This window comes from Oryctolagus cuniculus, chromosome 21 (genome assembly GCF_964237555.1).
Source record: "Oryctolagus cuniculus chromosome 21, mOryCun1.1, whole genome shotgun sequence".
Classification (NCBI taxonomy): Eukaryota; Metazoa; Chordata; class Mammalia; order Lagomorpha; family Leporidae; genus Oryctolagus; species Oryctolagus cuniculus.
In genome coordinates this window covers 10,285,286-10,308,765 of record NC_091452.1, presented here as the reverse complement: position 1 = coordinate 10,308,765, position 23,480 = coordinate 10,285,286, and the positions used below count along the sequence as shown (strand labels likewise).

Genomic DNA, 23,480 nt, shown 5'->3' with positions numbered 1-23,480 from the left:
GATGTGTTAGCAGGAAGCTGGATCAGAAGCGGAGCAGCCAGGACTCGAACCACCAGTCGGATATGGGGTGCAGCGTTGCAAGCAGCAGCTTAACCCTCGGTGCCACAATGCCAGCCCCTGAAGTAACTCTTAAAGGGACAGTACTAACTAGTCAGTGCCTTGTTCATCTGGGCATCTGGGTGCAGGGCAGCTCTGAGGTGCCGGGCCGTGGGCAGACGAGAGGGACCCGGACAGCCCTCGCCCTCCAGGAACACCTGTCATCCCTTCCATGGGGCCCCCAGATGCGGCTCCCTGCCCCTGGCCGAGGATGCTCCAGCATAGACGGGGTGCACCCTGTGGGTGGGGAGCTGGACCCGCTGCCCTTGTGGCCTGCACACCTGCACGCTTACAGGTGCGTAGCCCTGGGGGGCCGGCAGGCAGGTGGGTGCAGATGGCCTCAGGTGCAACTGCCAACTCAGGAGCTGTCCTGGGGGCTGACTGTGCCGGGACCTTGCTGGTTACTAAAGCCTTCCACCGCCCGGGGAGGGCAACGGCGCCTCCTTCAGCACACGCGCCCCTCACCCACTCCTGATTCACGGCAGCCAGCACTTCCACCCCCAACCTACCCCAACTCAGCCGAAATAACAAACACCCACGTCACAGGTCAAGCCCTACACGCCAAGCACCCCCTGGAGCACTTTATGGGTCTCTGATAGTTCCGTCCTCACCACAAGCCCATCAGGTAGACACCAGCCGTGGCTCTGTTTACAGATGATGCAACAGAGGCACCGAGGTCGGGGAGCTTGCCCCAGGGCCGCAGATTGAGACAGTGACGGAGCTGGACCACGCGCGTGAAGGCTGTGCTCGGAAGGGCGTGCTAGCGCCGGCACAGGGCACCCGCGCACTGGGTCTGTGCATGAGACGCGCGCCTTGCACGGTGCCTACCGGCCAGGATGGGAGAAGCCCTCGCAGGGAGCAGCCTCGCCGTGGCATCCCCTCTCCCGGCCGTTCGTTGGCGGTGTGTTTTGCAGAGGTCTGGTCCTCTGCTGTGCAGTTGGACAAGTGCCACCATGCACCCATCTTAGACACGATGCCTGTTGGCTCTGGAGCAAAATCCTAGACCATTTAACTCAACGCCCACATTTAGAGAGGGGGCGATTAGGGCCGTGGAGGGGAGGGGAACAGAATCTCCCACCGGGCTCCCCGCCTGGAGCTTTCCCCAGACACAACCACTTACCCCGCACTAAAGAGGTGCAGCGGGGGCTCCCCGGGCCAATCGCTGGCTGCTCTCTTCTGAGTGACTGCATGCAGCCGCGGACAGGGTCAGCAGCTGGGGCTCCAAATCCAAGCACCACACGCGCTGTTTCCTGCCACCGGCTGGAGGCTCGGGCTGCACCGAGGGTGACTGACAGCTTTCTTCCCTCGGCCCCCTTGAGCAGAACAGCCGCACCCCCAGGGAAGGAGCCCAGGAGGGCTGGGGGCTCATCCCCTCCAGGGCAGCTCCCAGGAAGCCGGCTGCACCCAGACCACAAGCTCCCACTTCTCTCTGGCTCCTGCACTGACTGCGCCACGGCTGGGGAACCGGCCCCGCGACCTCCTTGCCACCACCCTGCCCTCCGTGGTATTCTGGAACATTCCGCCCAAGGGCCTTGGCTCTTCCTGTTCCCTATGCCTCGTCAACTTTAAAGGGCCAGCTTTCTCACCCAAACGGCCGCCCGGGCCTCCCCCAAAAAGCCCCACCACTGCCCCCCGTCCCCTCCCACTGCACACTGCTTCCTCCTGGGCTCGTGCCACCACTGGGCGGCTGTGTGTCCACTCGGGGGTCCGTCTCCCTCCTGGAACGGTGGCTCCAGGAGGGCAGGGCGTTTGTCTCACTCTTGGCAGTGTTCCTGGAGCCCAGAGCCAGGTCAGGTTTGATGGACAAGCAGCCGACAGACGGATCTGAAGCAAAAAGAGAAGCTCCCGGGCCCCCACGCTCCCGTGGGGCGAGGAAGGCACGCGGCACGATCTGCTTGGGTTTCTAAAGGTTGTGCTGTTGAGGACGGTCCAGCAGGGACACCCAGGGTAGGACCTCGCCGAAGAGCAGAAAGAAAAACAGGAAAGAGAGGAGAACTGCCCCCTCCCGGGGCGGACTGTTCCCGGCTTCCACTGTCAGGAAACAGAACTTGGCTGACACAGCAAAGCTCCGAGCTTGTTTGTGGCTTTCCAGCGGGGACCCTGCTGAGAAGCTGTGGGTGACTCAGGTGCTAGGGGCTTTTCAAGGTGGCCACAGGTGACTGCAAATAGCCTCCTGCTGCACGGGGGGGGGGGGGGGTGGTGGTGGCCGCACAGCTCACTGGGGGATTAGGAAAAGGGGGGCGGGGGCCGACCCAGTCCTTTGACTGGCAGGCTTCCCACAGGACAGGACGACAGGACGGGACAGCACGGCCAAGGCCAGAAGCACTTTCAGAGGCAGCTCAGCCGCCCCCTCGGGGCTCTGAGCCCCGCCCCGCCCCACCTCACTCCGCTCTAACCGCGCTTCTCACTTCCGATTGGAGAAGTGGGGCGGAAAGGCTCCAAGTCCCAGTGCTGCACTGTTCTGAACAGGGTCCAGAATCCGGTCCACTCAAAGGCTCAGCTGCTCCCAGGGGAATAGACAATGGAGGCCCATGAGCAAGGAGGTGGGCAGAGGGGCACGTGGAAGTGAGAGGGCGGAGGGGGCGGCCGAGGCCAGCGACAGCGCGGTCAGCAGGTGCTGTCCAGGAGGACCGGCCCCTGAATAGTGGGGACACTTCACACTGAGCACCAACTCCCACAAGGCTGGAGTGAGGGGCGCAGGGACTCTCGGGGGCCCGGACTGGCCACCACTGGGCGCAAAGAACAGGGCCTGCCCCCTTGTCCCCACTGAGGCCGGCAGATCTGCTCCAGGACCTCTGCCCGGGCAGCGGCTACTGGTGCCCACCTGCTTTAGTCACCTGGGCCCTGTCCCAGCTTCCTCCTGCCCACAGAGCCCTGGGCCAAATGACAGGTGCCTGTGTCTTGTCCCTGTGCCCAGAGGAGTCCCAGCCAAGAGAGCGGCCAGGTATGCTCTCATCACACTGCCCCTCGGCCAGCCCTGACCTGTGTGCTCTCCAGTGGGTGAGTGCCACAGACCGTGTCGGCACCGGCCCTGTGACCTGTGACTCGGGCACTGTGCTGGCCCAGAGCTGGAAGGCAAGAGCCAAGGCGAACTGCGAGGGCCCAGCTGGGGGAGCCGGGATGACCTCGACACAGGGCCGTCAGGGGGCTGGCCCACCACGCCCTCCTCCAGGACCATGGCTGCCCCTCGCCTTGGCCTTTCCTGGCTCCCACAGCAAGGGAGCATCTCCACGCAGGCGTCAAAGGGGCTATAGGAAGCGGATCACTCTTAGCTACCAGGAAGACCACATCCCAGCCTCCAGCAAAGTGGCCACCAAGGGCAACAGCTTGTCCTGCACTTCTGGGGCCCTGGGTGGAGCCTCCGCTTGCCACAGGCATAGCCCTTTAGGCTGGCAGGCTCTGGCCACAAAAGCCCGACGTGGCCCCTACCCTGCACCATACTCCTTGGACCCTGGCACTCAGCCCAGGAACGCAAACGTAAAATCACCCAGAGGAACAGGGAAGGAACTGCGAGAACCTGCTGAATCGGCAGGCATTAAACGACCAACGACACAACAGAAACCCCGGCTCCAAGTACGGGAGAAGTTTCCGGCACGGCAGGGCGGGGGCGGGGGGGGGATGGGGCCAGCGAACTGGGATGACCTGTTTGCACAGATGGCCACGCCGCCTCCACGCTGATGTCACTGGGCCCAGACGCCCCCTGCAAAACAGCTGGCTGCTCTGTGTGCAGCCTCGGAACGAGCCTGTGGGGAGCCCGAGGTTTTCGTTCGCTGGAGCCCAGCAGGCAGCAGCAGCCTGGCACCGCTGGATAAATAGAAACAGTTTCCATATGCGCCATAAAGCTGCACGCGGAGCCGAGGGCAGGAGCGGGCGGGAGGCGAGGCTTCCGCCACCCACCCCCATCCAGCACATGGCGGGTCAGCCGGAGCCGTGCAAGCCACCAAGGCCATCGTGTAGGGTCTGCGGACAGAGGTAGCTTTGAAGAAAAGGCCTGGGAGGGGCTGGGAAGCCTGGCCCCCTGCTCCGGACTCCAGCTTCCTGCTGGTGCAGACCCTGGGAGGCAGCAGCTGATGGCTCAAGCGCTTGGGTCCCTGTCACCCAGGTGGGAGACCCGGATGGAGTTCCTGGCTCCTGGCTTCAGCCTCCTTTGGCAGTTGGGGTGCTGGGGGGAGTGAACGGGCAGATGGAAGCTCTCTCACTCTCTCTGTCTCTCTGATTCTCAAATTAACAACAACAACAAAAGAAAAGGTCTATGAGCTCCTCCTGGGAGGTAGCTGTGTTCAGAGAAACCAGAGTGGCTCCTGTCGGGCAGGTGAATACCGAGGACTACGTATCAGGATCTACCCTGCCTCCTCTCCTAAGTGCAAGCAACCCATTCCCTCCCTCCCCTCCTCCCTCCTCTCCTCCCTCCCTCCTTCCCCCCCATCTCTCTCTCTCTCTCACACACACACATACACACACACACGCCCACATCCCCTTCAGTATAAAACGCAGCCCCTGACTGCCAAGGTCACTGTGGCCCCTCCCCTTCCGCAGTGCACGAGCTGAACCCCCACAGCCTCAGTTTCTTCACCCACAGACCGGGACCGGTGCCAACCGTGCTCCGGGCACCGCGGAAACAAATGGAACTACCCACAAAGCACTGGGAGCCCTCCGGGAGCCCGTGCCCAGCAGAATGACGAGCCGGGGCCCGACAGTTTGCCAGTTGTCGCCGAGAGCCCCACTCCATGGGAAAAAGCGGGAGGAGGAGCGGCAGATGAAGCGAGTGACACTGATGAGGTTCTCCGGGCGGTGCCTCCGTGCTGCTGGCTCTTCCGGGGCCCCCAGATAAAACCCGGGCACGAGACAGCGCGCCGAAGGAACACAGGGCTCATGGTCCCTTCTGCTCAACTTTCTGAAAATCGGCTGCAAGATGGCACCGAAGGGAGACCCACGCTGTGGATGCATGTGGGCCAAGGCTGAAGACCCAGGCAAAGCCCCAGGCAGGTGCACTGACCGCCAGCAGGGTGAGAATGGGCACAGCGCCTTCCTGGTTGAATCGCTGGCCACGAGCCCAAAACCTGTCCGGCAAAAGGCTTGAGCTGGAGGAGGAGGAAGGGAGGAACGGAAGGTTCCACAGCGCAGTGCCAGGGGTCAAGCACTGTTCTAGAAACAGCCGCACATCCGAGGCGGCCAGGCTAAGGCCCTCCATTTCTGTTTCCAGCCACCTGACGGGGACCCACAGGGCCCACGGCAAACAGTGGAGAGCAAGCACACAGCCCGGCCACAGGAGAAATGCACAGGAAGGCCTCCGAGGTTGCGAGACCCCAAGAGCGGGTCTCACATCCAGACGCGTCATGCGCCACTTTCAGAGGGACCACGGGAGGGTGACGTTTGGAAAGGCTGCCCTCCGACCACGCGCGGCTGACTCGGAGGGGACATTCACCCAGCGCCCGCTGCAGACCAGGCTCAGTGCTGGGAGATTCATTAGAAAAGGTCAAACCATGGCTTGGGCCCCCCCCGGGGGGGGGGCTCCCCCAGCAGGAAGGGGGAGTACAGCACAGAGAGGCCACGGGGAAACCGGGAGAGCCACGCCCCCAAGGCAAGGGTGTCATAGCGGGAAATGGCGGTGGTGGCAGTGCCCGCGCTCCCCACACTCTGGACACCCTTCTAAGGGCTTCCTTCACACTCACCAACTCCTCTACATCTGAAAGAGCTGGGTGAGGCTGAGTGGCTCCTCCGAGGCCACAGCAGGAAGCAGCAGCTGGGCTGGGGTTGGAGACCAGACAGCCTGAGTCCCACCTCTACCGCACAGCTCCCGGGAGGCTGCAGTCGCGGGCTGGGCTGTGTGCCCCAGGCAGGAGGTGCACAGGAGCCTCGGGCTCTGACAGTGGAGGAATCAGGCCAGTGCATCGTTCAGAAACACACAGCCATGGTCAGGGCTCCCGGTTACCCCCACCGCCCAGCCGTAAGCATTCTGAACCGCCAATCCGCCAGTTCTATCTCTGCCAATGGGAGCTCACACGCAGACAGGGGGCCACCCTGGGCCCCCTTTGGAGACGTCCCCACGGCGCGCCAGGTGTCCGAGGTCATGAGGATGTGGTGAGGAAGGACACGGCTCCTCCTCTTTCAGCCCTGGAGGTCCAAGGCCGCACTCAGAACTTCCTGTCTCCCGGACAGGAAACAAAGGGCTTGCGTCCCTGCTACTGTCACTCGAGGATTAGCTGAGCACCTGCCGTGTGGATGCTAAGAGAAGCGATCGCAAAGGCCACCCACTTCACTTACACGCTCGCTCACGCACACACGCAGGCACGCGCACTCCACTGTCACCCAGCGAGGAGCACAGCACCTGTGCGAACATCTGGCCCGCGTTCACTTGGAAGCAGCAGAAATGCTAATTGGGAAGTGCACAGGGTGCGGAACGGGGGTCGGGAGAGGGCAGACGAGATGAAAGGCGATTCCCACAGTGCCCCGGGGCTCTCAGGACCCTCTCGAGCGAGCGGTCTGCACTCAACCTGAGTGAGGGCTAAGGAGTCAGCTGACACGCGGCCACGCGGCACAGAGCCGAGGTCTGGCACAGCTGGACACGGCTTCCGGGTGACACCTGGGTTTGCTGCTGCTGCTGCTGTCACCGCAGGTGGCTCTGTCCCGGAGAGCAGCAGGAAGGGGTGAGGAGGCCGCCAGGGAAGTGACCGCTGGAGGAGCACTGAGCCACGGGGGGAGCTTGGTGACGGTGGTGTGCCACGACTCCAGGGACTGGAACCCTGGGCAGGCGGTGGCCAGGCACTGGGCTTGGTCTTCCCTGCTTCTGACTCAGTTTCCTTTTCTCTCCCCAGGCACAGGCTGTGCACTGAGCTGGCTGGACACCTGCATCCCACCTCGGGGGGCCTGGGTTTGACTCCCGGCTCCGGCTCCTGACCCCAGCTTCCGGCTAATGCAGACCCTGGGAGGCAGCGATGATGGGTCAAGTAACTGGGTCCCTGCCACACCTGGTCCCAGCCAGCACGCCTGGCTCTGGCCCCAGCCCAGGCCGGGCTGTTGTGGGCATATGGGAATGAAACCAGCAGATGGGAGCTTTCTCGCTGCCATCTTTAGTCAAGAATACTAAAAGGGAAAGAAAACAAGGTGCAGGGGATGGAGCGGTTTTGATTTCACATCTCCCTGCTCTGCGGTGGGGGTGGCAGGCAGGGGAGGCAGCTGCTGCTGCGGGGTCCTCGCGGAAAACCCTGACACGGTCCTCCCGGAAAACCCTGACACAGTCCTTAAGAGGACGCTGGGAATCGGACCAAAGGAAGGAAAGGGCTCAAGTTCTCAAAAGAGGGCAACATTGCTACTGTGTTGAAAACGAAACCCCGGGGGGCAGGTACTGGTGTAGCGGGTAAGGCCGCTGGCTGCCTGCAGCACCGGCATCCCATATCAGCGCCAGTTCAAGTCCCGGCTGCTCCTCTTCCGATCCAGCTCTCTGCTGTGGCCTGGGACAGCAGTAGAAGATGGCCCAAGTCCTTGGGCCCCTGCACCCATGTGGGAGACCTGGAAGAAGCTCCTGGCTCCTGACTTAGAACCTGCCCAGCTCCAGCCATTGCAGCCACTTGGGGAATCAATCAGAGGTCTCTCCCTCTCTCTCTCTGTAACTCTGCCTTTCAAATACATAAAATAAATCTTAAAAAAAAAAAAAAAAGAAATGAAAATGAAACCCTGATATTTCACTATTAGTTTCCATACGGTGAGTTGGTGCTACATGTTATATAAAATCTCCTATTTCATTTTTTTTACATGCTTAAAATTTGTCTTAATTTTTTTCCCCCAAAAGGCAGAGATAAAGAGACAGAAGCAGACAGACATCTCCCATCCGCTGCTTTACTCCCCAAATGCTTGCAACAACCCGGGCTGGGCCAGGCTGAAGCCAGGAGCCTGGAACTCGATCCAGGTCTCCCATAGGGGTGGCAGGGGCCCAAGTCCTGGAGCCACGACCTGCTGCCTCCCAGGGAGCACAGTAGCAGGAAGCTGGGATTGGAAGCAGAGCCAGGACTCGAACCCGCACACCTGGATACGGGATGCAGGCACCACGGGTGGCATCTTATTCCCCGCAGGGCCGAGTGCCCACTGCCGGTTCATCTTTACATCAACCTGACTGTATACATTCTTATCCCCATCTGACAGATGAAGAAAACAAGCTTAGCTTCTCGTTCAAGGTCACTCGCCTACCCAGAGACGACACTAGAAACTCAGGCCCATTCTTCACGGGAGACCGAGCAGCCGAGCCTGAAGAACCGTGAGAGCAGAGCGTCATGCCCCTCCCCGCCACCCACACACACTCATCCAGCCTGAGATTCGCCCTGACCACACCCGTCGCCAGACCGCCAGCATCCACACACCGCGGGACGGCCACTGTCCTCCCAGAGGAACACAGCAACAAAGCCGAATGGGCCAACTGTCCTGGGAGCCGAGTGGACTTTGGTGCTAATAAAAGCCGGCCCTGGTGAGGTGACCAGACTGGCTCCGGGGTGTGCATAACAAACAGGATGGCGACAACCAGGCGGGCCAGCCAAGAGTGAACAGTCGAGCCCGCGACAAGAGGGGACCCTGGAGAGTCACAGAGAGAAGCGAGCACGCTTGCCCGCGACCACCCACAAGTGAAAGCCAGCGCAGCCGGCAGCTTGGAGCGGCGCCAGGCCATTAGCCAGCTCCGAGCGCGGCCGCTCTGCCCGAGCTAATTCTCTGCAAGGGCTAAGAGAACACGAAAAATAAAATGAAATACCAATGTAACAGAAAGAGATTAAAGAGAGACGGGCGGGCTGCGAGGGTGGGGGGGGTGTTCTCAGATGCGAGACGAGGCAGGGAGTGAGCTCCCCCCAGGCTGAGACAGCAATTACGGGACAAGTGCGCGCTCCGAGAGAGCAGCAAATGCTGGAAGCAGAGACGGAGACGTCCAAAGAGTAGGCTGCTCGCCGCTCGTAGGGGAGGCAGGGCCACGCCCTGCACGGGCTATTTCTGATCTGGTCACATGGGAATGACACTCCCGTGACCCCAGATGGCTCCAGGCGCTGGCTAAGCTTGACAGTCAGCATCCCTGGGGATCCTGTGTGTTTCTGGGGCCTGATGACTCACTGCATGTCATTTCATGTCTATTTATTAAATGTCTGGGTTATGTGTACAAAAGACCTGGTCCCTGCCTCTGCAAAACTTGTACTGCCGGAAACAGGGGGAGTTGTATAACACATCAGCACCCCAGACAACCGCCACCTGCTCAGACAGCACAGGGCATGGGCCCCCTGCCTCCCAGCTCCGTCCCACCCGGCCTCGCCAAATGGACATCACAGAGACGCGAGACAGAAGAAAAGACAAACACAGGTCAGTGAAGCCTCAGCTGTACGGGAGTCGAGTTACAAACGCCAGCTCCACGCTGGATGAACGCAGGGCTGTGACTCGTATGGTGGCCCTCGCCAGCTCTGCCTTCCCACCTGTGTCCCGAGGGGTCACCAAGACTCCACATCCTGATAACCCTGGGGACCCCCCCCAAGTCACAAGCAGAACCTGTTTCTACCAGTCCATCATGCACAGGTGCTGGGGAGGGTGGGGGCCTGCACAGTGGGGAGCACAGAACAAGAGAGGCCACCGCCCTAACCTGCCGGGGAGGGGTGGGGAGGCCCCCGGAAGGCTCCCTGGAGGAAGGGGACAAAGGCTGCAGCTCCAGAGGCCGCAGCAGGAAGAGCTCAGCAGCAGAAGGGACTTCCTGCAGCTCCCGGGGATGTGCGGCGGTGGAAGATTTGAACGAGGACATAAACGCGATGATGTGCTTCTTGTTTTAATGCTCATTTATTAGAAACACAGAGACCTGCGATCTACTGGTTCACTCCCCGAAAAACCTGCAACAGCTGGCGGGGGCCGGGCCGAAGCCAGGAGCCCAGAACTCAATCCAGGCCCCCCACGTGGGGGGGGGGGGCAGGGCCCCAAGTATTTGAGCCATGGCTGCAGCCCCCCAGGGTGTGCATCAGCAAGAAGCTCAAATCCGAAGCAGAGCTAGGACTGGGACCCAGGCAGCCCGCTATGGGACGTGGGCACGCCAAGCACTGCGCCCAACGCCTGCTCTTACTAAATAAATGAGGGTCGGTGAGCAACCCCGTGTCTTGAGACTTTTGATGACTGGTTCTGACCCCGGGGTGTAGTAAGAGGTGGAGGCCAGCAGGCAGGAGTGCGACTTCCCGCCTGGCAAGGTCAAGTGCAGAGGCTGCTGCTGAGCAGGGTGGCCGGATCACAGCCCTTGCTCTTCAAGGCGCATGCACGCCCTTGGAGAACTGGTCTACCCCCTCCGAGCCAGGAGGTCTAAGGGTACTGCGTCCTTGATTACCCTAATGAGACGTCCAAGGCCCCGAGCGCCTGGGCAGACATGTTTCCCTCCGAGCAAGGCCAGGAAACAGAAGCAGCAGAGCTCTGTGGTTACAGACCTCCCCGCCCCGACTCTCCTGCACCTGCCCGGCATCTGTCTGGCCTGCGGTGACCCACAGTTGCTGCACGAATGAGCCCCACAGCCTGTGCACATCACTCTTCTCTCAAAACCTCAACATGCACATCTGTGATGCTGTTAGGTTAAAGCGTCTGCCCCCTCACTGCACACGTCCTGTGCAAGTCGGAAGGGCTCGCTGTCTCCACCAAGAGCAGCAGGAGTGGCCCTGGGAAGTCTCTGTCATTGGAGGGGGCAGGAAGGACACTCAGACTCGAAGCTGCTGGAGGGGAGGCGGTGGCATCCCCAGAGCCCTCACGGGAGCCACCTGCACGTGCTCCACATGCGTGCGGCACAGCGGTTACAACGCTGCCTGGGATGCCCATGTCCCGCATCAGAGTGCCCGGGTTCAAATCCCGGCCCCACTTACTATGCTAGCATCCTGATAATGTGCAACCGGGGCAGGCGTTACGTACGGCACAGCGGGTTAGGCCGCTGCGTTCCTTACCGAGCGCCGAGGACCGAGCCTTGCCCCACTTCTCACCCAGCTTCCTGCTGATGCGCACCCTGGAAGGCAGCAGGCGGTGGCTCCAAGACTTGGGTCCCTGCCAGCAACGTGGGAGACCCGGATGGAGTTCCTGGCTCCAGCCTTTCCCAGCTTTGGCCTTTGCAGGCATTTGGGGAGTGAACCAGTGGCTGGAAGATCTCTCACATCTTCTCCGGCATGCTGTCTTTCAAATAAATCAATCAACTTTAAAAGGAGATAAAGGGAAAGTGCTTGACCACACAGTAAGCGGCCTGTGCGCTGCGCTCTGCGCCTGCGTCCCCAGCGAGGCCGTCTGGCTGCGCAGACTGAGACCCTCCTGACCACCTGAGATCAGGCTGTGTCTGCCCTGCCGGAAACAGCCAGAAGCCAGGCTGTTCAAACCTGAGGGCCGCCCTGGCACGCGGAGGTCCTGCCTGACCCTTGGCGTGGTGGGATTGGGAAGGGTGTGGTGGGAGAGGGAGGGTGGGGCGAGGGCACAGCCAAACGTCCTCATCACACCCACCCTGCTTGGTGCCCACGAATTACGCCCCCCGTGCAGATGCTGCTGGGCCAGGGACCTGAAAAACGACCCCCAGCTCAGCACCACCCAGACAACTCCTGAGCGCCTCCGAGGAGGCGGGGCCACACCGAGCCTGTACAAACGCATAAGGCCCAGCCCGGTTCTGGCCCCGGGGGAGGTGCCAAACCTATGACCGTCACTGCAGGGAGCAGTCACCCTTGCTCAGGGCTGGCCCATCCCAGGGACAGGGTGGCTACAGACAGCACCCAGAGCCGGCAGGAGGTTAGGACAAGGACGCTGTGTCATCACGTCCCCTTCTGGCCCAAAGACACTTAGCGGCTCTTGCCGTCGGCATCCCAGGCTCTCCATTAAAGCAGATCCACCTGCTCTGACGCCCAGGCCCTGTCCACAGTGCCCACCAAATGCGCAGCAGGGTATAAGCCAGGCACTGTGCCGATGGTTAGAACTGCAGAACAGTACTGGTACCGGTACTCTTCCAGCTCGGGGGTGCTTGGGGAGCTCACACCGCCTGCCCAAGGACCAGCAACAGGTGGCAGAGCTGGATTCAGACTCAGCAGGTCTGACCCAGGGCGCATGCTCCCATCCATCCCCCTAGCATGCACCCTCTGGCCCTGCCCCACAGGCTCACACCTGCGCTTCCCTCTGCCAGGCCTAGCTCCGCCCCCTACCCGCCCGCCCTGCCCTGGGTGTTCCGTCCCTCTCCTCAGCATCCCGCCTCCACCTGCCCCTAAAGCACACAGGTCCAGAGCTGAGCTGCTGCTTTTCCCCAGGGGGGCTTCACAGCCTCGGCTAGAGAGTTCACTTCCGGGGCTGCCGACAGGCAACAAAGGTGAGAAACCGGGGAGGCTGGAGGACAGGGCTCCACAGCTCCAGCTGAGACCAAGTCTAACACCCGCCTGCTCCCGCCACCCTTAAAACACTGCTCGGGCCAGACAACGGCGGCCCCACGTGGGCCTCCACCGTGCCACCTGCTCTTGTCCCCCACGGCGATGTGACCGCGACCCCCTGCTGAAAGCACTTCAGGCTTCCCCACCGCCCTGGGATGAAGGCCTCACTGCTCAGCACGGCCCTGCAGTAGGGACAAGGAGACCCCCAAAGGGTTGGGTCCCACCCATATCCACCCATATCCACCCACCCTCTCCAAAGCTTCTCCACCTCTGCTTCCTGCCCTGCTCTTTTAACATTTTTAATTTGTTTATTTTCATTTTATTTGAGAGACAGAGACTGACTGGTTCACTCCCCAAATGCCCACAACAGCTGGGGCCGGCTCAATCCCAAGGACTCGGGCCATCAGCTGCCGCCCCTCAGGAGATGAATTAGCAGGAAGCTGGATCGGAAGCGGAGGAGCCGGGACCAAACCAGGCACTTGGATCTCAGATGCGGGCGTCCTGGGTGGTGGCCCCCCAGCCCCACCTCGAGCTTTCCTTCGGGACAATTTTTTACTTCCTGCTCCTCATCTCTTTGAAGACAGCACACTCAGCTTAATCCCCTTTCTGGAACCCTCAGGACACGCCCACTACTCCACCTCCTCCTGCCCCAGCAGGAAGCCACTCCCACTTCCCTGTCCCACCCCAACCCAACCTTCCCTCACCCCCTCCGCACTCTGAAAGACACAACAAAATGGCCTGTTATCCACTGATGCGTCTCGCTGGCAACCACACGGGGAGTCCTGCTCCCGCACGTTTCTCGTCAGTGCCACAGTGCTCCTAGTCCTACAGAAACACGCGTGTGCCAGCCATTGAGAAGCCCTAGTTTTGCAGCTGATGACAAGGAGGTAATATACAAAGACGAGAGAGTGGCTATTACACTGTTACTTTCTTCTCAACCCACCTGGCTGCCCGCTCACCCTCGCCTGCCGGCCTGGCTGACTCCTCCACCCTGCAGCACCAACAGCCTGGTCTTTCTTTGGGCAACACACCTGGAGGCAGGGAGGAAGCCACCGGGCCAGCTCTCCTGGCCACGGACACCACCCCAGGGGGAAGAGAACCCGGGGCCACACAGCTCGCCGCAGGGCGTGCACCGATTTCCTTCCTTGGAAGCAGTTTGCTGTGCACGGAAGGCAGGAGCCGACTGTTCTAAGTCACAGCGTAAAGTGGCGGCCTGCTGACCACATCGTCCTCGGCTGGCTGCATCTAAGACCTAGGAACCAGCTGCCGATACTTAAACTCGGACTTCAGAGGAAAAGTGCAGGTACATGGGGCGGGCGTGTGGCGCAGTGGCGCAGTCACAGCTCGGGACAACTGCATCCCTTGTCGGAGTCCCTGAGCTCGAGTCCCAGCCACTCCACTGCCGATCCAGCTTCCTGCTACCGCACCCTTGATGGCTCAAGTACTTAGGTTCCGCCACCCACATGGGAGACCCAGGTGGCGTTCCGGGCTCCTGGCTTCAGCCGGGCACAACCCTGATTGAGTAGGCAGGCAGAGAGCAAATCAGATGTTGGGTCTCTCAGTCCCTGCCTTTCAAATAAAATAAAGGCGGCCAGCGCTGTGGCTCACTAGGCTAATCCTCCGCCTGTGGCGCCGGCACCCCAGGTTCTAGTCCCGGTCGGGGCGCCGGATTCTGTCCCGGTTGCTCCTCTTCCAATCCAGCTCTCTGCTGTGGCCCGGGAGTACAGTGGAGGATGGCCCAGGTGCTTGGGCCCTGCACCCGCATGGGAGACCAGGAGAAGCACCTGGCTCCAGGCTTTAGATCAGCGCAGCGCGCCGGCTGTAGCGGCCATTTGTGGGGTGAACCAACGGAAGGAAGACCTTTCTCTGTCTCTCTCTCTCTCTCTCTCTCTCTCTCACTGTCTAACTCTGCCTGGCCAAAAATAATAATAATAATAATAATAATAATAATAAAGGCAACATAAAAGAGCACATGAACAATGTGGTGCAGGCCTGGGGCCCCACCTAACAACGCCCGGCCGGCACCAAGGGGCAGCCACCCTCCCAGGAGTGCAGAGCCCCCACCGGCTCCAGGACGGCTGAACGCCTGAGTCTCACGCTCGAGGTCACTTCCTCTGAACCTGAGCCTCGTGGGTGCCTGGGAGAGGAGGAGGGGTACTGTACAATGCAGCCAGTCCCTCCAGGAAAGACCAACAAGCACAGGAGGTCCTGGGACAAAAGGCACCACCAGCTCCCCTGGCCCCAATCCAGCTGTCCAGCCCAGGCCCGGACATCCTCCAGGAAAACCCCAGTGTGGGCTCAGCCGCCACCTCGAACCCACAGCTTTGGGGACCGGGCCATTCCGCAGTCCCAGCCGGCCTTCCAAGGCCTCCACAGCCCTGCTCCAAGCTTGTCCTCCTGTATCCTTCCCTGGTTTCAATGATTTTTTTTTTAGAGGGAGAAAGAGAAGGAGGGAGGGAGGGAGAAGAAGAAAGAAGGAGAGGAGGAGAGGGGGAGAGAGGGAGAGGGGGAGAGGGGGAGAGGGAGGAAGAGGGAGGGAGAGGGAGGGAGAGCTGTTTCATCTACTGGTTCACTCCCCCCAAATACCTGCAATGGCCAGGGCTGGGCCAGGCTGAAACCAGGAGCCTGGAATTTCATCAGGGTCTCCCATGTGGGTGGCAGGGGCCCAAACAGTCGGGTCACCTTCTACTGCTTTTTCCAGGCCATTAGCAGGGAGCCGGATCGGAGCAGAGCAGCTGGGACTTGAACTGGCACCTCCCATGTGGGACGCTGGTGTCACAAGCTGTGACTTCACCACTGAGCCACAAGGCCAGCCCCCATTCCTAAATCTTGACTCCTGCTACTCAGCACAAATTTTCTTTTTGACAGGCAGAGTTAGACAGTGAGAGAGAGAGAGACAGAGAGAAAGGTCTTCCTTCCGTTGCTTCACCCCCCCCCCCCCAAATGGCTGCTATGGCTGGCCACTGCGCCAATCCAAAGCCAGGAGCCAGGTGCTTCTCCTGGTCTCCCATGGGGTGCAGGGCCCAAGTACTTGGGCCATCCTCCACTGCACTCCTGGGCCACAGCAGAGAGCTGGCCTGGAAGAGGGGCAACCGGGACAGCATCCGGCGCCCTGACCGGGACTAGAACCCGGTATGCCAGTGCCACAAGATGGAGGATTAGCCTAGTGAGCCACGGCGCCAGCCAGCACAAATTTTCTTGCTCCAACCACCACAAGGGAAAACGTGGCCCGATGAGTATCTGGCCATGACGTTCACAGAGGTGAAATGGATGCCGTGGGGTCTGATTTCTCTTTGCTGTGTTCCCCAGCTTCTCTGGGATGATCCAACCCCAATCTTACAGTGCAACACCACCAGTTCTGCTATTTTTATCACTCAGAGGGAGGGCCAGGTATGGAGCTCTGATGAGTATAACAGGCCTTATTAAGAACCCAGTTCAAAGTCGGGGCTGTGGCACAGCGGGTTAAGCCGCCACCTACAGGGTGGCAGAATCGGAATATGGCCAGGCCAGGGAATCCAGCCAAGGATAAGAATGGGCAGCTGCCCATGGACTCCTGGGGCAAGAAGGAGGGATGGGGGCCGTCTTGGGAGCAATGTTGCTAGGGTGCCGCCCTTGAAGAGGGCAGGTCTCCCCCCTGCCCTGAGCCACGCAGCCCTCCTGGGTGGAGGCTGGGCTGCTGACTGTCCCAGCTCACAGCGCGCTCTCGGAGCAGACGTGAACTTAGACCTCCAGAGGCAATCGGGAGAGCGCGGAGCAGCAGGCGTGCACCCAGCTGCCGCGGCTGCCAGTGGGGCTCGACAGCTTGTGGCGTGCGGAGGGGGAGAGAGCGCATTTCATGGCGGGGGGCCTGGGCAACAGACAGGATCCCCCCATGCAGGCGCCGAGGCTGCGCGTCTCAGGGACGAGCCTCCAACCGGCACGCCAGGTGCTCACTCATTTTAATTGGTGCCACTGCCTGTCTCATGACACCCAGCATTCTGCCTTGGCGAGGCCCTAAGAAAGCCAGGGGGACCACGACCGCCGCCCTTGCTCTGTGGGAGGTGGTGGAAATCTAATTGCGCCTCGGCCTCCTGCTGCCACGCGACCCGGCTCCCCTGCGTGGCAGTGGCCACCCGTGGAGCCAGCGGCACAGCAGAAAGGATGCAACTCGGCCTGGGCTCGGGACCCCTGCTCGTGGCCAATGACATCCACGACCCGCCGAGCACTGAGCATCACACACACACACACACGACCTCACCGAATCCCCCACACAGGGCTGGTCGACACTGTAATGATCCCGTTCTGCAGAAGAGGAGGCCGAGGGTCACGGAAGCCACGCCTTGTACTCGGCTAGGATTGGAAGCGGCTTCATTCAGAGTCCATGTGCTCTGCCCTGCCACCACCCAGACTATCCCAAGTGACAAAAGCTAGCAAGTTGGGACAGGCGCTGTGTACAGCAGGTTAAGCCACCGCCCACAACTCCAGCATCCCATAGGGGCACCAGGTTGAGCCCCAGCCGCTCCACTTCTGATCCACCTCCCTGTGAATGCACCTGGGAAAGTAGAGGAAGATGGCCCAAGTGCTTGGGACCCCACCACCCACGTGGGAGAGCCGGAGGAAGCTCCTGGCTCCTGGCTTTAGGGAATGAACCAGCAGAGGTGGGCTCCTTCTCTCTCTGCAACTCTGCCTTTCGAATAAATAGTAAACTTTTAAAACAAAACAAAAAAAGCTAACAAGTCCGCTGGGCTTCCTTAACTCTTTGACAAGTGCTCTGGGGACGCCTCGATCCACCTTGGCGTTGGCCCCCCTTGGTGACAGCCCCTGCTGTCTCTCCAACCTTAGCCACCTCCCTGGTCACCCAGGAAAGGCAGGTGGAGCAGGCCCCCACCGGCAGCAGGTGGGCACAAAGGCACAGTGAAGGCAAAGTCAAGCATGCCCAGAAGCGGGGGGGGGGGGGGGGGGGGGATGGGGCCTGCCTCTTAGCCGCACATTCAGACCTGCACAGCGTGGGTCCCTGAGCAATGCAGCCTGGACTACACCCTGGGCACACTGCTGTCTACACCGTTCTGTCCAACCCCACTGATCTCAAGGTTATTCCTACTTTCTGGGCTTTAAATACCTCTGCTCATACCTGCCTCCTTCCTCAACCTGACACCGTTCCTCCCGCCTATGAGTCATTCATTAGCATCTCAGCAGAGATGTCTGAGGCTTGGATAGAATCCGCACTTCCCCCTGCAGTGCTCAGGCCCTGGGCACAGGGTTCAAGCCCACGGGCAGCACAGCCAGATCCCTGGGTACCCACATCTGAGGCTAGGGAGGGAGTAGAATGTGCCGGAGTGCACACCCTCTCCCCCAAATTCCTAGGCTGAAGTCCAGCCCCCAGTATTTCAGCATGGGCCTGCACTTGGAGGGAGAGCGAGACAGAGCCTTGGGAAAAGGTCAAATGGTGTCACATGGGTAGTGACCTTGCAAGAGGACACAGAGACTGGGGGATGATCGAGTTGGAAGCCAGGGAGAGGCTCAGGAGCAGCCACGCCTGCCACGCCCTGCCACGTGCTGCCACGCCTGCCACACCCTGCCATGTGCTGCCACACCCTGCCCCTGCACTCCCAGGCCCAGAACTCTGAGCGACAAATGCTCACTGCCTAAGCCACCCAGTCTGTGGGATTCAGTTCCAGCCGCCCGAAGACACCGACACGTGGGGCCTGCAGGAACAGGGCAGGGGGCAGCCCTATGCCCTCACCAAGCCTGCTCACTTCTCAGGGCCCAGGCCCACGTCCCTGTCTCCTCTGCAGGTGGCTTCCCAGTGCGTTCTGCCAACCCCTTGACACCCAAAGGGTTTACAGCAGCCAGGCCAGGGTGGGGGATGACGTCTCCAGGACCACCAGCTGTGCTGGGAGAAATGGGACTCAGGGCTCCCCAGGAGGACGAGGGCCCCCGACAGACCACCCCAGAAACCCACCCGGGTTCCTCCCGACCACGATTTGTCCAGCACCTACGAATCGCAGGCATCGAGCTACGTGATCCGAACACAAATGGAACTGAGAGCCCAGCAGGTGCCCAGGTGGCTAAACAAGTAATTACCAGGCAGTGCGCACCTGGTGGTCACAGACGCTGCACCAAGACCCCGAAGTGGGAAAGGACAGTGAGGAAGCAGCTCTGCCGGGGAGGGGGAGCGCGGGGAGGGCTTGTCGGGGAGGGGGAGCCCGGGAAAGGCATTCGGATGGGCCCGCCAGCCTGGTGGAGGGGCTGCAGGGTGGGCGGGGCTTCCCTGTGCTATGGTGGGCCACGGCAGGAAAGGGGGCCAAACAAGGAGTGCTGGGGTACCCCAGGGCCTGGCGCCCCCGCTGAAGAGCTCTGCCTGCATCCTGTGGGGACAGGAAGTCCCGGAGGTCTTTTCTTACAGATTCATTTATTTATGAGTGACCAGGGTGGCGGGGGCAGGGGGCGGGGAGTGAGGGTGACCAAGGAGTTGGGGGGGAGAGAGAAAGATCTGCAGTCTGCTGGTTCACTCCCCAAATAGCCACAACAGCCAGAACTGGCACAAACTGGAGCCAGGAGCCAGGAGCCAGGAACTCCAACCTGGTCTTCCATGCGGCTGGCAGCCGCCCAGGCTCACCCGCAGGAAGCTGGATCAGAAGTGGAGTCACCGGTACTGAAAGCAGCACTACAGTCTGGGAGGCCGGTGTTGCCGCAGCAGCTCACCCGAGGTCTGTGAGAGGTGGGGTCTGTGTGTCAGAGGCTCCGCTCAGACAGCAGGGCTGGGGCGACCCGAGATGGACAGTCAGCACTGGAACCCACGCGGGAGATGACAGGGTCTGCGCACCTGTAGCTCCTCTTCCGGGGGAGGCCCGGCTGCTGCTCCCAGCCAGCTCAGGGGACGGCGCCCAGCAAGGACTTGGAAAACAACCCGGAAAGGGGCGGGCATTTGATGCAGCCGTTCAGATTGACCCCTCTCAGATTGACTCCCACATCCTGGGAGTGCGTCCTGACCCCACCCGGAACACGGCATCCTGGGAGTGCATCCTGACCCCACCCGGAACACAGCATCCTGGGAGTGCGTCCTGACCCCACCCGGAACACGGCCTCCTGGGAGTGCGTCCTGACCCCACCCGGAACACGGCCTCCTGGGAGTGCGTCCTGACCCCACCCGGAACACGGCCTCCTGGGAGTGCGTCCTGACCCCACCCGGAACACGGCCTCCTGGGAGTGCGTCCTGATCCCACCCGGAACACGGCCTCCTGGGAGTGCGTCCTGACCCCACCCGGAACACGGCCTCCTGGGAGTGCGTCCTGACCCCACCCGGAACACGGCCTCCTGGGAGTGCGTCCTGACCCCACCCGGAACACGGCCTCCTGGGAGTGCGTCCTGACCCCACCCGGAACACGGCCTCCTGGGAGTGCGTCCTGACCCCACCCGGAACACGGCCTCCTGGGAGTGCGTCCTGACCCCACCCGGAACACGGCCTCCTGGGAGTGCGTCCTGACCCCACCCGGAACACGGCATCCTGGGAGTGCGTCCTGACCCCGCTCGCCATTCCAGCTTCCTGCTAATGTACTCAAAGAGGCGGCAGGTGATGGCTCAAGCGGTTGGGTCCCGTCACCCTGTGGGAGACCCGGATAGAGTTCCTGGCTCCTGGCTTTGGCATGGCCCAGTCCTGGCCATTGTAGGCATTTGGAAAGTGAACCAGAGATAGGAGCTCACTCGGTATGTCTCTCTTTGTAACTCAGCCTTTCAAATACATATAAATAAATAAGTAAATAAACTTTTTAAATGGAGAAACAGAACAGGAGGGAAAGAGGAAGACACTTTGGGACCAGACGGTCCTGGGTTCAAGTCTGTGCTCAGCCACTTGCTTGCTGTGTGGCCTCAGACAAGTTACCGAGCGTCTCTGACCCATGGTGTTGTCTGTACGACAAGGACGACACCGCCTACCTTGCAAGGGTTGCTGAGAGAGAAAGCAGACCCCAACCAGGCTGAAACGGGAGCCGCGGCCTCTCAGCCGTGAGTGGTGCTCGGGAAGGAGCTGGCTCCTGTTTCAACCCTCCTGGGCCGCCTGGCTCCGCCACCCGGGATGGGGCCATCACGCAGCAGCAGAGAGAGGCGCGCTGCGGGGGCGCCAGGGCTCCCACACACCCCCTCCCCCTCCTCACTTCCCAGCAGCCTGCTGGGCTCCCCGCCACTGACCCCGTCCTCTCTGGACACAGGAGAAGGGAGGGGCGTGCCCGTCGTCCCAGTGCCTCGGGAACGGGAGAGGAGCAGGCCCTGTGCCGGGCAGACGCTGACACCGTCTGCTACGGGGGCCCGAGAACACTGCACCCCACGTCCAGGAAAGGCAAGGTTATTTTTGCCTCTTTGGAGCCCACCGCCGAAGCCCGGGAAACAAATGGTTTCGGGACAGGGACCAGAAAGGTTCTTAAAGCCTCTTGTCCTGCCAGAAAGACACTTAAGGTTTTAAAAATGTAAAGCTCCCCACCTCTCTTGGGTTCACTTTGCACGAAGCTGTGGTTCAGAGGAAGACAAAGCAAAACCCCAAACCCGCCAATCAATAGATCCCGACCGGCGCTCGGCCCTCACTGCCCGGCCCGGGCAGCCCGGGCAGCCCAGGCATCGACGGAGCAGAGAGAGGCGCTCGGCGCTGCGGTCCCGCTGGGGGCCTCAGACCGGGACACTCAGGGGCTGCTGTGGGAATCTGTTTCTTTTTTTTAACAAGGAATGGGGCAGGGAAGCGAGCCAGGGAGGTCCTTGTCAAGCATCCACGGACTGAGCCACGGCACCTGCACACAAGGGAGGCAAGTGACTGGGGAAGCAGACCCCCAGAGCTCTGCCGGCTGGGGCTATCGGGGCGTCAGCCCCCAGACCCTGGGGCCGGAGCGCGGGGTCAGCGACCAAGGGCACGCCTCTCCCATCAAAGCCACCACCACCATCTCTCTCTCTCCCCCGAACAGAAAGCTGCGGCCCCCAGCCCTCCCTGCTGGCTTACTTTTGCTGGGCAGCTCATCTTGGCCCAGGCTGCTGGAGGGGGCCAGTGGGGCACCGCCAGCCTCGTCCAAGGTCAGGATCAGGGGCACATCGTCGTCGAGACTCACGGCCATGTCCTTTCGTCCTGCGGCCCTCAGGAGGTGACGTCCAGGGCTGTAAACAGTTGCTGGCGCGAGCTGCCTCCGAAAGCCACGGGCCCGGAGCTGTGTCTCAGAAACTCCTCCATTAGAAGCATCTTCTGTGGTGGTGGTGGGGGGGGGGGGGTCAGGACACAGAAAGAGGCAAGTATTAAAACATGACCGCTGCTGAGGGAATCGTCCCAGAACTAGAAGCTGGGGAGACTGCACAACCGGTGGCCACGCTGAAAGCCCACGAATTATCCCCAGTCTCACCAGCGAGTGCACGGTGTGTGAATTACATCCCAAGGTGAAAAAAAAAAAAAAAAGCAGAGGATCACAGAATACTAGCATTAAAATATGCAAAGGGTTGGGGCCAGCGCTTTGGCATAGCAGATAAAGCCACCGCCCACAGTGCTGGCATCCCATATGGGCGCCGGTTCGAGATCCGGCTGCTCCACTTCCGATCCAGCTCTCTGTTATGGCCTGGGACAGCAGTGGAAGATGTACCCGTGTGGGAGACTTGGAAGAAGCTCCTGGCTCCTGGCTTCAGATCGGCACAGCTCCGGCCGCTGCAGCCAACTGGGGAGTGAACCAGTGGATGGAAGACCCCCCCACCCCCCGCCTCTCCTTCTCTCTGTGTAACTCTGACTTTCAAGTAAATAAATCTTTAAAAAAAAATACGCAGAGGGAGACTGCAGGAATAAATGCTAAAATGTTAAGGGTAATTACACCTGGGAGTGAGATTTGGGCCAATATGTTCTATCTCCACCACTCTTTATACTTATTTGTGTGATTTTATAAAGATTTTAAAGACCAAAAAAGAAGTCATTAACATACAAGTAGTTCATACTGAATGAGTGCTTACTATGTACTGGGCACTCTACTAGCAAGTTAAAAGTTGATTAAAACTTCAAATAGCGGGGCCAGCATGTGGCACAGTGGGTTCAGCCACCACGTATGACACTGGCACCCCATAGGAGCACCAGTTCCAGTCCTGGTTGCTCCACTTCCAATCCAGCTCCCTGCTAATGCACCTGGGAAAGCAGCAGAAGACGGTCTAAGTACTTGGGCCCCTGCCACCCTTGTAGGAGACCTGGATGGAGTTCCAGACTCCTGGCTTTGGCCTGGCTCAGCCATGACCATTGTGGACATTTGGGGAGTGAACCAGTGGATGGAAGATCTCTCTCTCTCTCTCTCTCTTTCTGTTCCTGTGCCTTTCAAGTAAATAAATATTTTTTAAGTGGCACATTAAGCCTTTGACTATAATTTTTTCCTTAAGGTTTATTTGTTTGAAAGGCAGAGTTATAGAGAGGCAGAGAGAGAGAATCTTCCATCCACTGGTTCACTCCCCAAATAGCTGTAACAGCCAGAGCTGGGCAGATCCAAAGCCAGGAGCCAGGAGCTTCTTCCAGGTCTCCCACATGGGTGCAGGGGCCCAAGGACTTGCGCCATCTTCCACTGCTTTCCCAGGCCAGGCCATAGCAGAGAGCTGGATGGGAAGTGGAGCAGCCGGGACTTGAACTGGTGCCCATACAGGATACTGGCACTGCAGGAGGCAGTTTTACCCACAGCACCAGCCCCTTGACTATAATTTAAAATGTTATTGCTAGCATCATACATAAAATATCACGTTTAAAAAAATGTTAAATAGCTCCATGCAATAGGTAGGATGAAACTTTTGGCACAGAGAGGGTCTGTAACTTGCCTAAGACCCCACAGCTAGGGAGCAAGCTCCCCATTATCTACCTAAGGGCTGGCCTTGGGATTCCGTGGCCAGGGAAGGGCCAGCAGGCCCGGCCACGGGGTCCTCCTCCATCTCTCAGGCCCAGGCTGACCCTCCAAGCGCATCCTGCGCCCTGCTGATAACCAGCCCACATCCGTTCCAGCCCAGCATTGTTCTGGCTTCAGGTCTCCCAGGAGGAAAGGGAAG

The 23,480-nt window shown here is 60.3% G+C and overlaps 1 protein-coding gene and 1 long non-coding RNA gene across 7 annotated transcripts in view; one reads left to right on the top strand and one right to left on the bottom strand.

The window, feature by feature from the left end:
* Positions 1-23,480, bottom strand: part of TPCN1 (two pore segment channel 1) — a 58,945-nt gene that overhangs the window by 33,684 nt on the left and 1,781 nt on the right. For 3 of the 6 annotated variants that reach the window (XM_051826580.2, XM_051826581.2, XM_051826579.2), the window contains exon 2: positions 21,433-21,669. In XM_051826580.2, the coding sequence (XP_051682540.2) occupies positions 21,433-21,544 (112 nt within the window). In that variant the 5' untranslated portion in view covers positions 21,545-21,669. Of the gene's footprint in view, positions 1-1,216; positions 1,673-21,432; positions 21,670-23,480 lie in introns of those variants that run through there. The other 3 variants (XM_070066247.1, XM_051826584.2, XM_051826582.2) reach the window with 2 other exon arrangements.
* Positions 9,139-10,193, top strand: LOC138847453 (uncharacterized). Its single transcript, XR_011385297.1, has 2 exons — positions 9,139-9,426; positions 9,899-10,193. It is a non-coding gene; the product is annotated as an uncharacterized lncRNA (long non-coding RNA).